This window comes from Oryzias latipes, chromosome 21 (genome assembly GCF_002234675.1).
Source record: "Oryzias latipes chromosome 21, ASM223467v1".
NCBI lineage: Eukaryota > Metazoa > Chordata > Actinopteri > Beloniformes > Adrianichthyidae > Oryzias > Oryzias latipes.
This window is the reverse complement of record NC_019879.2, coordinates 29,207,244-29,221,270: the sequence shown is the minus strand read 5'-3', so window position 1 is coordinate 29,221,270 and position 14,027 is coordinate 29,207,244. Positions and strand designations below refer to the sequence as shown.

The 14,027-nt window shown below is 40.1% G+C and overlaps 1 protein-coding gene across 3 annotated transcripts in view; it reads right to left on the bottom strand.

The window, feature by feature from the left end:
- The window catches only part of lrp1b (LDL receptor related protein 1B), a 351,436-nt gene that overhangs the window by 95,306 nt on the left and 242,103 nt on the right, over positions 1–14,027 (bottom strand). For all 3 annotated transcript variants that reach the window (XM_023950578.1, XM_023950576.1, XM_023950577.1), the window contains exons 32-36: positions 9,835–9,975; positions 9,627–9,752; positions 8,183–8,314; positions 2,296–2,430; positions 1,931–2,060 (exon numbers count right to left, since the gene is read on the bottom strand). In XM_023950578.1, coding sequence (XP_023806346.1) covers positions 1,931–2,060; positions 2,296–2,430; positions 8,183–8,314; positions 9,627–9,752; positions 9,835–9,975 — 664 coding nt within the window. The remainder of the gene's footprint in view (positions 1–1,930; positions 2,061–2,295; positions 2,431–8,182; positions 8,315–9,626; positions 9,753–9,834; positions 9,976–14,027) is intronic.

Below are 14,027 nucleotides of genomic sequence, written 5' to 3'. Positions count from 1 at the left end.
ACAAACTACAGTAACATTAATATACTGGCAACTACATTCCTTGGTCTCCTGATCTCCTGCCATAATACTAGAACCACTGAAGCTTGAGTTATGAAAGTTTCAATGCATCATCTGAGTCTTTTCAGCAACTGTTTTAGATTTGTTAGTTTACTTTGAGTGAAGCTGTACCCAGAAACCTCCTAGAGGAACACAGAGGCGACTGGCTGGTTTCTAAAGTTGAACCCTAAAGTATTATCTCAGAATCTGTTAGTTTGTGTGAACATGTTGGGTTTCTTCAAATACGGAGATCTACAGTATTGTCAAGCATATCCCCTTAATGGCAATGCTCAAAATATATGGATGGTTTAGATGCTAGGCTAAAGACATAAAGACCCATAAAAAGGGATTATTTTCCTGCCAAAAGTTCCAGAGTAACTTGTTTATTTTCCTTTAAGCCATACTATAATAGTTTTTACCCTGTAGCTCATTTGGCTGCTGTGATGTCTCTGTTCTGTACTCTGAACCTCGAGGACTTCTGCAAGCCAAGACTGAGGCAGAGCACAGTTCAGTGGACCCTGCTGTGGTATGGAACCGATCTGATTATTATTATTATTGGCACAAACGCATTAAAGTTTTAAAACCAAATCAGTGTCACAAATGAAATCAAAGAAATATCAAACCTGCATTATAACTCAATGTAGAGTATAAGATGGCTTAGACTTCAGTCACATATCTGAAAATGTCACAGCACAGCAACTTAAATGCAAGTTTTTCAGCAACTTTAGTAGGTAACCACACGGTGGCATTTGTACGTAATTGGGAGGCAGCAGTCACCTTTTTATATGCCATGCAGCATCCACCAAGGTTATAAGAAAAAGTTACAATTTTACTGTGACTGAACACGTTTTTGGACATTGGTCAGTGGCCACCCAGACACATTCAAATGTCACACAGTGGTCCAGTGACAGGCAGGTGGCAGAAAGGCAGCAGCGCAATAATCGATTGATAGGAAGGTCTCTGATGACCAGCTCATTTTCAGACTGCCACCTTCCAGCCTCTGCACCTCTGCCCCTGTGCTGTCGTCCCACTGTGATTGGTCAATCGTTAGAAATCGTGCGGTAGCAGCCCGGGTACTCGACGAAGGCTGTCGAGATTACCAGAAATCAATCTGGTGATCTGGGCCACAGTGGGTCCTGCCTATTAATGGAGAGATGGCATTGATGCTGCGCAACACTCATAATGGCGCTGAAAGCACCACAGTGACTCCGAGACCTGCATCTTGACGAATTACGGTTGATACTGAGAAGAAAACGAAGAAGACTGAACATTGTGCTTTCTGCAATAATTTGCAGTGCGGACTGTTGCTCGGACAGTATATAGACAGTTTATATACCCCCAGGCTTCTGGGCGGCTAGTGGCACTTGGACACAACACCCAATCCGAGCTGCTGCCGGCTGCCACTGTCCTGTGGCCACATAATTTCATAATGATGTCTTCCCCCCCTGACTGATTGCCGCCTCACCGCTGTCATCTACATTAATGACCACCCCAACATAAAATCGGTCATCGACAGCTAAAGTCATAGATTCTGGCAATGCGTCCCCATTGCACGGTGGCAGTAGTACATGTGACATGTAGCATTAGCTGGGCAACATTTTGTTCCTTGTTTATCTCCTTTAAACAATGAGGTGGTAGTCCTGAAAACATTTTCTTGTCTCAAAAAGGGACATAGTGAGTAACCGGATCAATTAAGAGTTACTATACCACAGTAGTCAATAAATAGACTTACATAGCAAGAATTTTTCTTAAACTTTAAAACATTCACAGGTTTTTAAAAGAAAGTGATGCAGAATTAAATGTGCTTTCAGTTCTAAATATGAGTGCTCCTCAAAAAGACCTTGTTTTTTTACATTGGTGTACCAGTGAAAACACAAAAAGAGGACTTCCCTACCCTTTCTGTGGATGGACTGCAATGGCCCTCGGCTGATCGAGTCCTTCAGATATGACCACCGAGCGATAGGCACCATTCAGGCGGGAGATTTCTATTAGATTAAAACCGTGATCTGTCCAGTACAGGTTTCCTGTGCAGCAACAGTAGAAAGACAAAATGTTTAAGGACAGAGAATTTACTGATCATGTTGTTCCTGTAGGTCAGAGTCATAAACGTATGCGAGGTGCCTGATTTACAGATGTGTGTTCAGGCGTTCAACATTAAAATAAGAATCTTTCATGATGACTGAGATAACTTTTAAATGGAAAAGAATGACTGGACAGCCTGCAGTAATAACTCCAGACCCGCTGAGTCACAACACCAACCAGCAATCCAGTCAACAGCGATGCCCTCCACTCGACTGATGCCAGTCGTAATGATGTCCTCCCTCCAGGTCTGATCCCGTTTGGAGCGGGATATCCTGTTCAGCCCCATGTCTGTCCAGTACACGGTGTCATTTCCTGCAAATTACACCACGGCGTTAATGACGGAGGGAAGTGGGCTGACAAATGATGCTACAACAGAAGTATTTATGTTCTCAAATAAAGCACCTTGTGAAAACTCATTTTATTGCTGCATTTATTGCTCCATTGCACCAGATGTTGCGTGGCACTATAAAGCACCACAGTGTAGAAACAGCATGTAGACATACTGAGTACGAACCCAAAAGATGACTATTGGCCATTTTTTCCAAAGGGCTGTAAAGCTTCAAGTAAAACATGTTTTTTTTTTCTTGGCAATTTTGGTGTCGGAACCCTTTCAACTCTTGCCTCGGTCATTTTAAATTTTTTACAGGTTGTTAGATGACATTACACAGGTAACGGTAATCTCATTCTGTCTGGCCTCATGCTCTGTTATTACAAAAATGACACATGACAGAATACAGCTGCAGGGCTTTCATCTGTTCTGCTTTGTCAGCCTGGCTTCTCTAACAATATGTAAATGAAATGTGGAAGCCATCAGGTGTGACTCTTTGATGGGCTTAGCTCCACATTTGCATGTTCACATCCCCGGGGTATTAAATGGTAGGACGATTGTCTGTTGTGTTATGCTCTTGCCAAATTACGTGTTAAGCTTTTAATTGTTTCAAATGTTCCCACCTCAGAATTAGTTTTACCTTTTAGGTTTCTCAGATTGTATTCACATTTATTTTAAGACAAGTTTTCCATTAGAACATTTATGCAAAGTAATAATTTAAAGACTGTGAAGAGATTAGCCTTATGCACAACCAAACTACGAAACGTCTGTTATTGTTTTCCGGCTTTATTTGTCATTGGAAATACGTTACCTTTTTTGTTTCTACAGTGTTTTGGGAGGTTTATTCCCCTATTAAGAAGAATACAGTTAATCAAACTTAATATTTGTATATATTTTCGGGTGTATTTAGACAGGAAAAGTCTGTTGATCCAGACCCAGATCGAGTCCTGAACCTTAGGTTTGGTCTGTATTTAAACTGCCGTCAACCAGATATTTCTGTTACGAAACAAAGTTTGTAAACAAAACCACGTGACAAAAGATCTCTTCAGCCATTGGCCAGGCAAGGAACAAGAGAAAGAACAATGGATTCCTGCACTTTGCAATCCTTGTTGGGATAGTTCACTTAATCTAACTTTATATTTCACAGACCAGTTTTGAAAATCTATATCAACATCAGGTACAAACACTTTTTACTTTGGTACGGCGGAGGCACGCTTCACGCCGTTTACTGAGGATACGACGGCTAAGAAGGTACGCTGATAAGTGTTTATGACATATCGATTGTCTGGAAAACAGTGAGAAGCAATTTGGATCACGTTAAAAGTAGTTTTAATGAGCCTACATTCATCCTCTTCTTTCTCTTTCGGCTTTTCCCATCAGGGGTCGCCACAGCGAATCATCCTTTTCCACCTCACTCTATCATGGACATCTTCTACCCTAACATTAGCCAACTTCATGTCCTCTGTTAAGACATCCATGTATCTCCTCTTTGGCCGTCCTCTTGCCCTCCTGCCAGGCAGCTCCATCTCCAACATCCTTCTACCAATATATCCACTATCCCTCCTCTGAACATGTCCAAACCATCTCAGTCTGGCTTCTCTGACTTTGTCGCTAACACAGGCAACATGAGCCGTCCCTCTGATGTACTCGTTCCTTATCCTGTCTAACCTGGTCACTCCTAAGGAGAACCTCAACATCTTCATCTCCGCTACCTCCATCTCAGCCTCTTGTCTCTGTCTCACTGCTACCGTCTCTAACCCATAGAGCAGAGCTGGTCTCACCACTGTCTTGTACACCTTTCCTTTGAGTCTTGCTGGCACTCTTCTGTCACACAACACTCCTGACACTTTCCTCCAACCGCTCCAACCTGCCTGCACTCGCCTCTTCACCTCTGAGCCTACATTCATCCAACTACATTTAAATGAGTTGCTGTGTCAGTTATTGTTGCTACCTACCTATCTCTGATACATCCCATAATGCCTGCTATGGTGGCCGTTTTGGTCCCATTGTTTCGCTCCGAACATTAAGCGTATTCAGACTAAGGAAACTGAAGCTCAGTCCGATTGGAAAAGAACTGGAGAGAGGTTCCTGGTCCTGGACTAGAATTCCCTTATGTGCATTCAGACTGATAATTTGTTTCAGAAGTGAAAATTTATGTCACTTCAAGTGACCAGTCCACCCTTAGTATTACACAAAACTTTGGGTAATTGTTTTAGTATTTTTTGCCTAAGATTTTAATGAAGTACTGGAGCTCATCTTGAGATTTTATTTTGTAAGGTATACTTCCTGTGCACCATATTAAGATTGTGTAGCTGATAAACTCTGTTTTCTAGCAAGCAGTTTTGATTATTTTTTTACTTGTCCGACTGATGATGGTTCATTCAAGTTTAAACAAAATTAATTTGTATATTTTGTGTTTCTGTTAATCGCAGACCATTTTTTGACTTGTATTTGACTAAATTGTTGATCTCTGTTTTAATTTGACATTAACTTAAACTTTTGAATCAAGTGAGATGCTTTAAGACCGATGGGAAAAGTTCTGGAAGAAATTATGCTGTTGAATGTAAATTTTGAGTCTAAAAATAGATGATGATTGACAGACACGTCACGTCACGTCAGCTGAAAAGACTATCAAGAAGAAAATGTTCAATAAACAAGAAAAAGTTCATATCCTGCTTGTATAAAACAAAACCTAAAAAACACACAAAGATGATCCAAAATTATTACATTTCCAGATATACATTACATATATTTGTAAATTATTGCAAACGTATTGCAAGTTACTTTGCATTCAGTCATGTCAACATTCTTGTATTCATTTAATATTACTCTTATCTTTCATTTCTGTTAGATAAAAATAAGTCTTTAGAAATTGTTAGTTTAGGAACATAATTGTTTAGCTACTGAAGTGTTTACATAGTTTCGGTGCAGAATATTGAGAAAAAACTTATTTTTTTTCCTTCAACAGCCATATATATTATATATGTAATAGAAACTTGGAGCTCTTTTCTATTTTCATTTATTTCTCAGTGTGCTCGATCAATCAATATTGTCTTAGAAAGCAGATGGAGGGAAGCACAGCTGTAACAAACAGTAGCATCACTCTCCCCACACAAGAAGCAATGGCTTCGGAATTGCTTTGAGTTTGAATTATTTTAGAGATTTGGAGGGAAATAGCTTTGTGTTATTCACGCTGGAAAGTCTCATGACTCTATCAAGTACAGAATATCTTACAAGCTTGTTGCCTATTATGAAAAAAGAAAAAATATATATATATTCAGTATATACATATATATATTTATCTGTGTGTGTGTGCACAAGTCAATGTGGGTGTTTGTCTCTATTACAATACAATTCAGTGAGCAAAACCAGCAAAAAACAAAAAAACATTTAGTAAATGAATTATTGCGACTTTTAAAGCTATATCTAAACTTTGTTCTAAACTCCTACTTCTTTATGAATTTTTAAATAAGTTAATTATTCCCCCTAAATGATTAACTAATTCAAAAACGGATAAATTCCAAACACAATTGCATTATATAGTTTATAAATAGGATTTAATTTACTGAGGAAAGTACGTTTGCCCAAACGTCCCTGGGTTTGTGAGTAAAAGTATTTAGGCTCCGGCTAAATTATGTATGAAGGTCATCAAAGAAGCAAAACAACATGGGTAGGCCTGCAGGCCTTAGTGGACTCAGTTAAGGTCAGAGTTCGTGATTTTACAGTCTGACAGAGGCTGAATGAAAAAACTGATGAGCAGGAAGAAGACAAAGACTTGTCTTATGTTTCACAAGAAATTCTCTGAACAAATGTTGAGTGACAAAACTAGAACAATGTCTGGAGTCAGACTAATAGAACATTAACAGAACATCTGCAGCAGAGGCAAATATGGTGGTCTAACAGCAGACGAAATAACAAAAACATACTACCAAATAAACCTTTTAAAGCTCAACCAGTTACAGTCTGCAATTAAATGGGATTGAAATGCTGTTTTTTTTACTCTAAAAAGCAGTTGATGTTGTAAACTCTGTCAGGTATTACTTATTTTTGACAGGAAAAGAGGAAAAAAAAGTAGCACATTTTCCCACAGCCATGTGAGAGAGTCAGTAATCCTGAAAGCTTTGGCCGTCAAAGGAGGGAAAACAAGCCAATGAAAGACGTTGAATGAAGCTCTGCCTTAGTCTGTTTGGACACCGCAGGTTCTGAGGGATAATTCTGAGAAGTGGCTTCCAGGGTATGGACGTTAAAAATGAAAAAGCAGAATCTAACTTTTCTGCAGCGTGTGACTTATTCTCCATCTGCAGCCTGCTGTGATGTTACTTGTTAAAACTTCCACTCAGTGAAAATGACTCCTGCATGGTCGCATTTTCTTTGTAGTCATCTGAGGATAAACTGCCGACCTGGCGAGGGTGAACCGCTCATCCGTTGGGTTTTGTCAATCAGAAGTTTGCTTATGAATACGTTGTAGTGTCTGACCTGCTGCATGAAGAGGATGGCTTTAGCTTGGAGCACTGGAGCATATAGCAAAAATAGAGTTACGCTAACATTTAAGCAGACCAAAGGCCATAAAATCACCCTCTTCTTTTTTCTTTTATGGCATGCAGAAAAATCAAAAACAGCCAAGCTTCCTCGATTAACGCTAAACTGGTCATTTCACAGGATTTCATTTTTACATTTCAACTAGCATTTCAAATGAATCGTTTTATATCTTCATTTATAAGCAGAAGAAGACCACTTGGTTTTTCCCCAGCTCTTTTGCAGAAAGAAATCATGTCATGCATTTACACTAAAAACAAAAAGAAAACATTCTAAACATTATTGATCTTTTCAACTTTATTTTCCTTCATAGGTGATGAATTTAACTGTTACAATGGCTTTTCATCATTTTTGTGCATCACCGTTGGTAGTCTTACTGTTTTAAGGATTTTTTTTTCAGAGGGGAGGCCATTGTGTCCTTCACCCTGATTGGCTGTAGACCATTGTCAATCATTCTCCTCTTCGCTGTTTCTCCTGTACAGACTGTGTTCAGTTTGACATATTTGGCCGTGTCACAAAGCCACTGCGTATGTTTTGCACATTGAAACTTAAGTCCTTTGTTACACATACGTTTATACTTGCAGATTTCCATTGAGGGTTTTGGCAGACGGGTCATTACGTAAATTCCGTTTAGAGCTGTTCTAATTTTTGAGAATTACACAGTTTAGGCGAATTTTACTAAGTTTTTACGCAATCATTACATAAATCTCACACATCTTGTCCACTAGCCACAAATCTCACTGAGATTTCTGATTTTCCCCGATCGTTCCATGTTTGTCTATTGAACTTTTCAGGCAAATACCACCGTTATATAACCTTCACATTGCATATACGGCGTACATATTACTTAATTGACACACAAATCACAAATGAATTGCATGTAAACGGCGTAATATCACACAGGGTTCATGATCTACTTTGATTTAAGTGATCTTTGCATTTATTTGTACTTTTTTTCTTTTATTTATTTGGTTTTAATGTGGTTCTTTCGTTATACTCTGAAAATTTCAAGTCAAGAGACCACAACTTTTGTCATTTTTTGTCACATATATTCATGTATGACCAATTGTCATCCATACAATATGAACAAAATGTGCGTAGTGGCGGTGTGACACGGAAATAATTTTACCGATTGAGGGTTATTTTTGGAACGCAACTCTCGCGATACATGGGGAACCGCCGGACAAGTTTGTTTCTTACCAGCATGAAAGTCAACTCCAACAGCAAACAGGGTTCCTGTGATGGGCATGAGAGCTTCCGTGTTGTCATTCGGATCAAGAGAGATTCCTCTGATTCCCTCATGGATGGAATACATCAGGAATGAGTCAACTCCTAGAAAACAACAGAGAGGCTTTTTTAGGTGATCGTTTAGTAAAAAGTAAACACGTTTGGATATGCATGAAATTATTTCGGGCAAACACAACTTTATACAGTTTAACTTTTGAATGAACACAATCTTTCAGTTTCCTGCATTCAGAATTCCTTATTAATATTCTAGGAACAGTTTGAAAATATTATAAGTAGATTTATCATCCATTTTCTTTCTGAGTGAAAGGTTTATCTACAGGTCAATACACCTGACAATATTCACAGTAATGTATGTCAGAGAAAGATGAGATGTTCGATACACAGTTCATCCCGACAAACCACAAGAAGGCTCAACATTTGCATTTGGCCGGAAGAAATAAAAGATTTTAGGACAATAACACAATAGGGAAAGTTTGGAAAAGACAACTTTTGTGCTCTTTGGCAGGTTAGCAAAAAAAAAAAAGTTAAACGGCAAGGGCTGCAGATTTAACAGGAAGTAAATGAACAAATGAATTACTCTTGACAGTCACTGGATCATTAAAGTGGACAGTGATTAAAGAAAGAATCCACTTTTTTAATGCATTTGCCAAACTCTGGGTAGTAAAATGCAGTGTGATGCTAATTATGAACTTAATCAAGAAAAACTGTTAGTTTTCTTGAAACTAGTCTTAGACTCTAACCTCGTATTATGGACAATGTAGGATGAATAATTGTATGGAGTGTGCGTTAAATGTGGTTTATGTGTCGGTTTTTTGTCTGTCCTCACAGTGCACACATTGACAGTATCTGAGAAACTGAACCGAGTGTGACGTCACCCCCTGAAAATGGAGGTCAATTCAGTCGCCATTTGTTCGCTGTACGGACGCCGTCACGTTGAAGTGAGCTGGTTGGAAGTCCGCACCCCAACCACCTAAAAGCCAGCTACATGCAATCTGTCAATCAAACATTTTGAACGATGGACATGGTGGCCGGCAGGCTCCACCTACTTTTAATGAGGCATCTGATTGGTCAGTTTATAAGCTGAACAACTTGAACTACAGAAAAAAGACTATAATAAAAAAAAATACATTAATATTATCAAGAACATATTTTATAAAAGGTATCAGAGCAAGTATGGTTATTCTGGCTTCTATTTGGCTTCTTGGAGCCGGCGGGTTCTTCCTGTTTGGAATGCCAGTCCAGTTCTCTTAAACAGACAATGGGTGCACCGGGGGTCTTTTAAGAGAAGTCTTCTTTTTTGGGTCCTGACAACTGTGCTTCGTGTCGCCAGACACACGATGAAGTACATGAATCAGTAGATGCTGGAGTAAAGTTAAAAAACGTTGGACATTTTTACCTTCACAAGTAGTTCGGTCGCTGCGCAGGTTGTATCCCAGAGTGCAGGAGCAGCTGCGGGTGGTCTCAGAGGTTGGGAAACAGAGCTGGGAGCATCCTCCATTGTTCACCTGACACATATTTCTTCCTAAATGAGAAGCATGCAGTCCAGAGGAATGAGTGGAGAAAGTGTGCATTTCTGCGTTTAATTGTGTTTTTGCCTCACTTACCTTTCTGACCTTCCCTGTCGTAAACCTTCATATGAACCACTCCACCTGTCTTGTTTCTCAAAGGCAGAAAGTTGCGTCCATCTTTCTTGGTGACAGTTCCCAGCTGACCGGATTCATCATCTGCCCACCAGAGTTTCCCGCCTGTAAGGAGAACACGAACCTCTGAGCACAGCGAACACAGGAGTGAGTACGTGTTCTTCTTTTTTATTGAGTGTAAATATCCACACTAATACAAAGCATACCAACCTTGCAGATTCAAACTGTTATGCAGAGTAATCCCTGAAGGTTTGGACTCTTAGAACAGAAAACCCTAATAATTAAGGGATTCTCTAAAATGAGATTAAAAAGCTCGGTCCCCTGCACAGCTCACTTGTTGCTTATGATGTGTCTGCTTTAAAGCATGAAACATATTTCCTCTAATTCACATTTTTTTTCTTGAGTAAAATCAAGAATTAGAATTGTGAAACAGACTGTGTTGGTGCCAGAGCGGCTGAGCTCATGTAGTGCAGTTGTGATGTGTCATGATGCTTTAACGTCTTCCTCTGACGGCTCGCCTCCGTGTGACAGAGTACAAAGCCCTCCAGGCTTCATCAGTGCCGCCACCAGGACCGTAAGTGATGAGTGTGTCTCTGCAAACACGCACATGCACCACAGGCTCCTGACCTCACGCAACAAACCCAGCCTCCCACCCCAACACTGTGCTCTTGGTGCCACCTCTTTCCTCAGGAGAAATCATACGTGACGGCGACTATCAATGTGACGTGCGAAGTGGAGAGAAGTCAGGTGGCTCCACTCATTTTAGGACAAATGTTATATTTGACCGCGAGATGTTTTAGTCCCTTTGGAAAAATATCAAACAGGGAAAAAAATAAATAACTTCTTTCTGACCAGAAATAGCTTGGTGTGCAGCACCTGGGTTATATGATGGAAAAAGGACAATTTGAAATGAAAATGATTCAAGGGAGTTGAACAAAAACAAACATCCAAACATATCAGACACACAAACTTAACACCGACATTGTTGCAAACAAGAAAAGCTATTTTTTAAACTAACTTGAAACCAAAAGAGAACAACAGTGTTCTCAATTTAGAGTCTGAAAATGTATCTAAGAATATCTGGAGGAGAGAGGATTGTGTCATTTACCAGTTCATGTCTTTTTTTACGTTTTGCTCCAATTCATCCTCAGAGGCACTGATTCTGCAAAAAAAAAACCTGCTGCTGTGTACGAACCTCTCAAGTTAGACAACGAGCAGCCTAATCTTAATGACACAGACTTATTTTAGCAGTTGAGGCTTTCAGTAAATCACAGGGCGTTCAATTCTTTTATCCCTACAACCTTTGGAGTTCAAATCAAACAAACACGCTCATAGATGCACAAAGAGTTCCCGCTCGCACTGATGGCTTTACAATGAATTTTATCCTTACAGGGAATGAAAAGAGCCGTTCCATAAATCAGACAAATGCCCGTGAGTGAGAGTGACAGTCTGCACGCAGTGTAAAAAAAACATTCACCCCAGAGGACACGCTCGCTGCGATTAGCTTTGTTCCTTCTGTTAATTTGATGCCGTGTGGACCGCTGGCTGAATGTGATTGCTCGCTTGTGGCGGATCATATTCAATTTCCACCTAAACGGCTAGTTTGATCCCAAACACGTCGAGGGTGATGGATCACTCGCACTTTCCTCATGGAAGCCTGCAAGCCAATCCAATTATCACAAAGCCTGAAGACCCGCGTGGCTCGGCCTTCTGTTGCTAACAGTTTGGTCGTTACAGTGTTTTATATATATCAAAAAAAGTAAAACATCTAAACTGACATGACAGGTTCCTGCAAAGAAATAAAAACAAAGATTTCCTCTAAAATTGTGGATTTCTCCTCTTTAAGAAAGATAACGGCAACGTTTGGTTGCCGGCTGATCTGTCAAAGAATGACATATATAAGTAAATACAAAAACCTTCAACTATAGACATTTTGATGACATGACAGACAGAAACGTAGATGGGGGTGTTGCTGGTTCTTGCCTCTGAATGGTAGGATTCAAACTTCAGTGGGACAGATGGCCTTCAGTTCTTATCCCACTGCCTTTATGCGCTTCATAGTGAATACACATTTGGGAATAATGTGCATAAAACACTACATTTGCTTTTTTACTTAAGCAGAAGCTTAAATTGTTAGGTTTGGACCATCCAAGGCACAACGGTTTCCTTGTTGAAAGTTCATCCAACCAATTTGCACAAAAAAAGCGTTCAACCTTCAGCTTTTGGTGTCAAAACTAAGTTGCAAATACGTGCTGCCAGCCTTCAGTTGACCATGAACTCTTTTTCAAGCAGTGTAAAAAAAACTTAAATTTTGAAGGATTTTACATTTTTAAATTCCAACAAATTTCTCTTAAGGTCAAAATCTGCTGATAAAATCACAGGAAAAGAATCCATCCTAACACCTCCATACTAGAGCCTACAGGCTTTACTGAATGTTAAAATTTAAAAAACAGAAAAACATAAAGAGAAAACAAATCAACAACAAACTAGTTGTTTGGAAAGTTTGCCAGGAAATCAGCCTCCTCCGTTGAGGTCAACTTCACAAAAGGGATTCCTCTTAAACAACAAAGCTTCTGGAACAATGTCGCAATGTGAAGATGAACAAAAGGGGAAGTGTTTGTCTTTTACTTCCAGCAACATTTTTGGCAAATACTAGACAGGACTTTTCATCAGGTTTAGCTCTTTTCCACAGTCAAACACAGCATTGGAGAATGATGGTGATGATTTTGGCTCATTTTACAGCCAGAAGACACGGAAAGCTGATATTTAGTGAGGCATGTCCCATGCTGGGTGGGGTTATGTCTGTCTAAGTAGAGTCGGCTTTCTTGATAAGCCGACTTTTAGTTGTCAGGTAATTGATGACCATCGTAAAAGCCAGGTTTGTCAGAGTAAAACACCTTGATGAAAGGCCGGCTGATGTCCCTGTGAGGTAGAAGAAATGTGGAAAAGTCTCATCTGGGTTTTCATAGAAAGTGTGTTTTGCAGTTCTCTTGAGGCTCATACGGCCACCTCAAAGCATTTCATGACAATGGAACATACCATTGTTGTGCGTGTGACAAGTGTCTCTTAAGGTATTTGTAGGAATAATGTAGGTCGGATGCACTTGTGACATATGTGTTGCCCTTACGCCACACTAGGTATTAGTCGTGGCCCCTTACTGACCGCATGCACGTGATAAGTAAATATCCATAGGACGTCCATACAAACTACACTCTTATTGTTCAATTTCCTCATTTCTAACAGGCAGGAGTGCACACGTATGGCATGAACAGCCCTAACGGCCTCCTTCAGCAGTCTGCACTATTTGCCACGTTTGTGTCTCACCTACTTCACCTTGGTGTGTTGTATTAGTGTATACAACCTGTTGCCAGCAGCATGCCCATAGAAAAACTGTTGCATGAACATTTTCACTCTACAGGTTCACTGAGCGGTCTACGACCTTGAAATGTTGTGAGGGCCACTTCTGTGCCCTGTACAGGTTTGCCCGTAAACAGCCTGCATCCATCGAAAGTGTCTAGTCCACGTCTACTCTTATTTGACCGGAGCTTACATTGCCTGTACCAAGCCTGAGCACAGACACCACCGTCTTGCATAACTCATACTGTGGTGATGTTTTTGATTTGGGACAGATCTGCATTGCTTCCCTACCCCTATGGCTCTTCCCTATTGCTCCAGTTGTAGGGGGATTTTGGAGTTGATCCTCCAAATCACTGTTAAGGAGGAGCCTTAGTGGCATAAGGCTGGGTATGTCTCTGCCAGTAGGGTGATCCGCGTCACGGTGTCCTGCTGGGGAGAAACACATTTCTTGCTATGGGTGTGCTCTGGAGCACAGAAGTTTTTAAAGTTATAAAGCCGATGTTGTTATGTATTTTCCGAGCGCTGGCAGCTACAGACTAACATAGATGACCGGCAACTATTGATGACATCATCGAGTGGTGGTAACGTCTGAATTTGAAGATGCTATTTTCCCATAACTCTTTACTTGGAGGGATAAATGTAGGTGTGGGAGGAATCTGGAGGGGTAAGGGAAGAATTCAGATTTGGCCTTACTATCCAGTGATTTAAAGAAAAGAAAATCACTTTTGTTGCCTGTTTTCCATGTAACCGTTTTAGGCAAATGTCATGTGACTGCAGGTGTTACATGAATGATGCTGAAG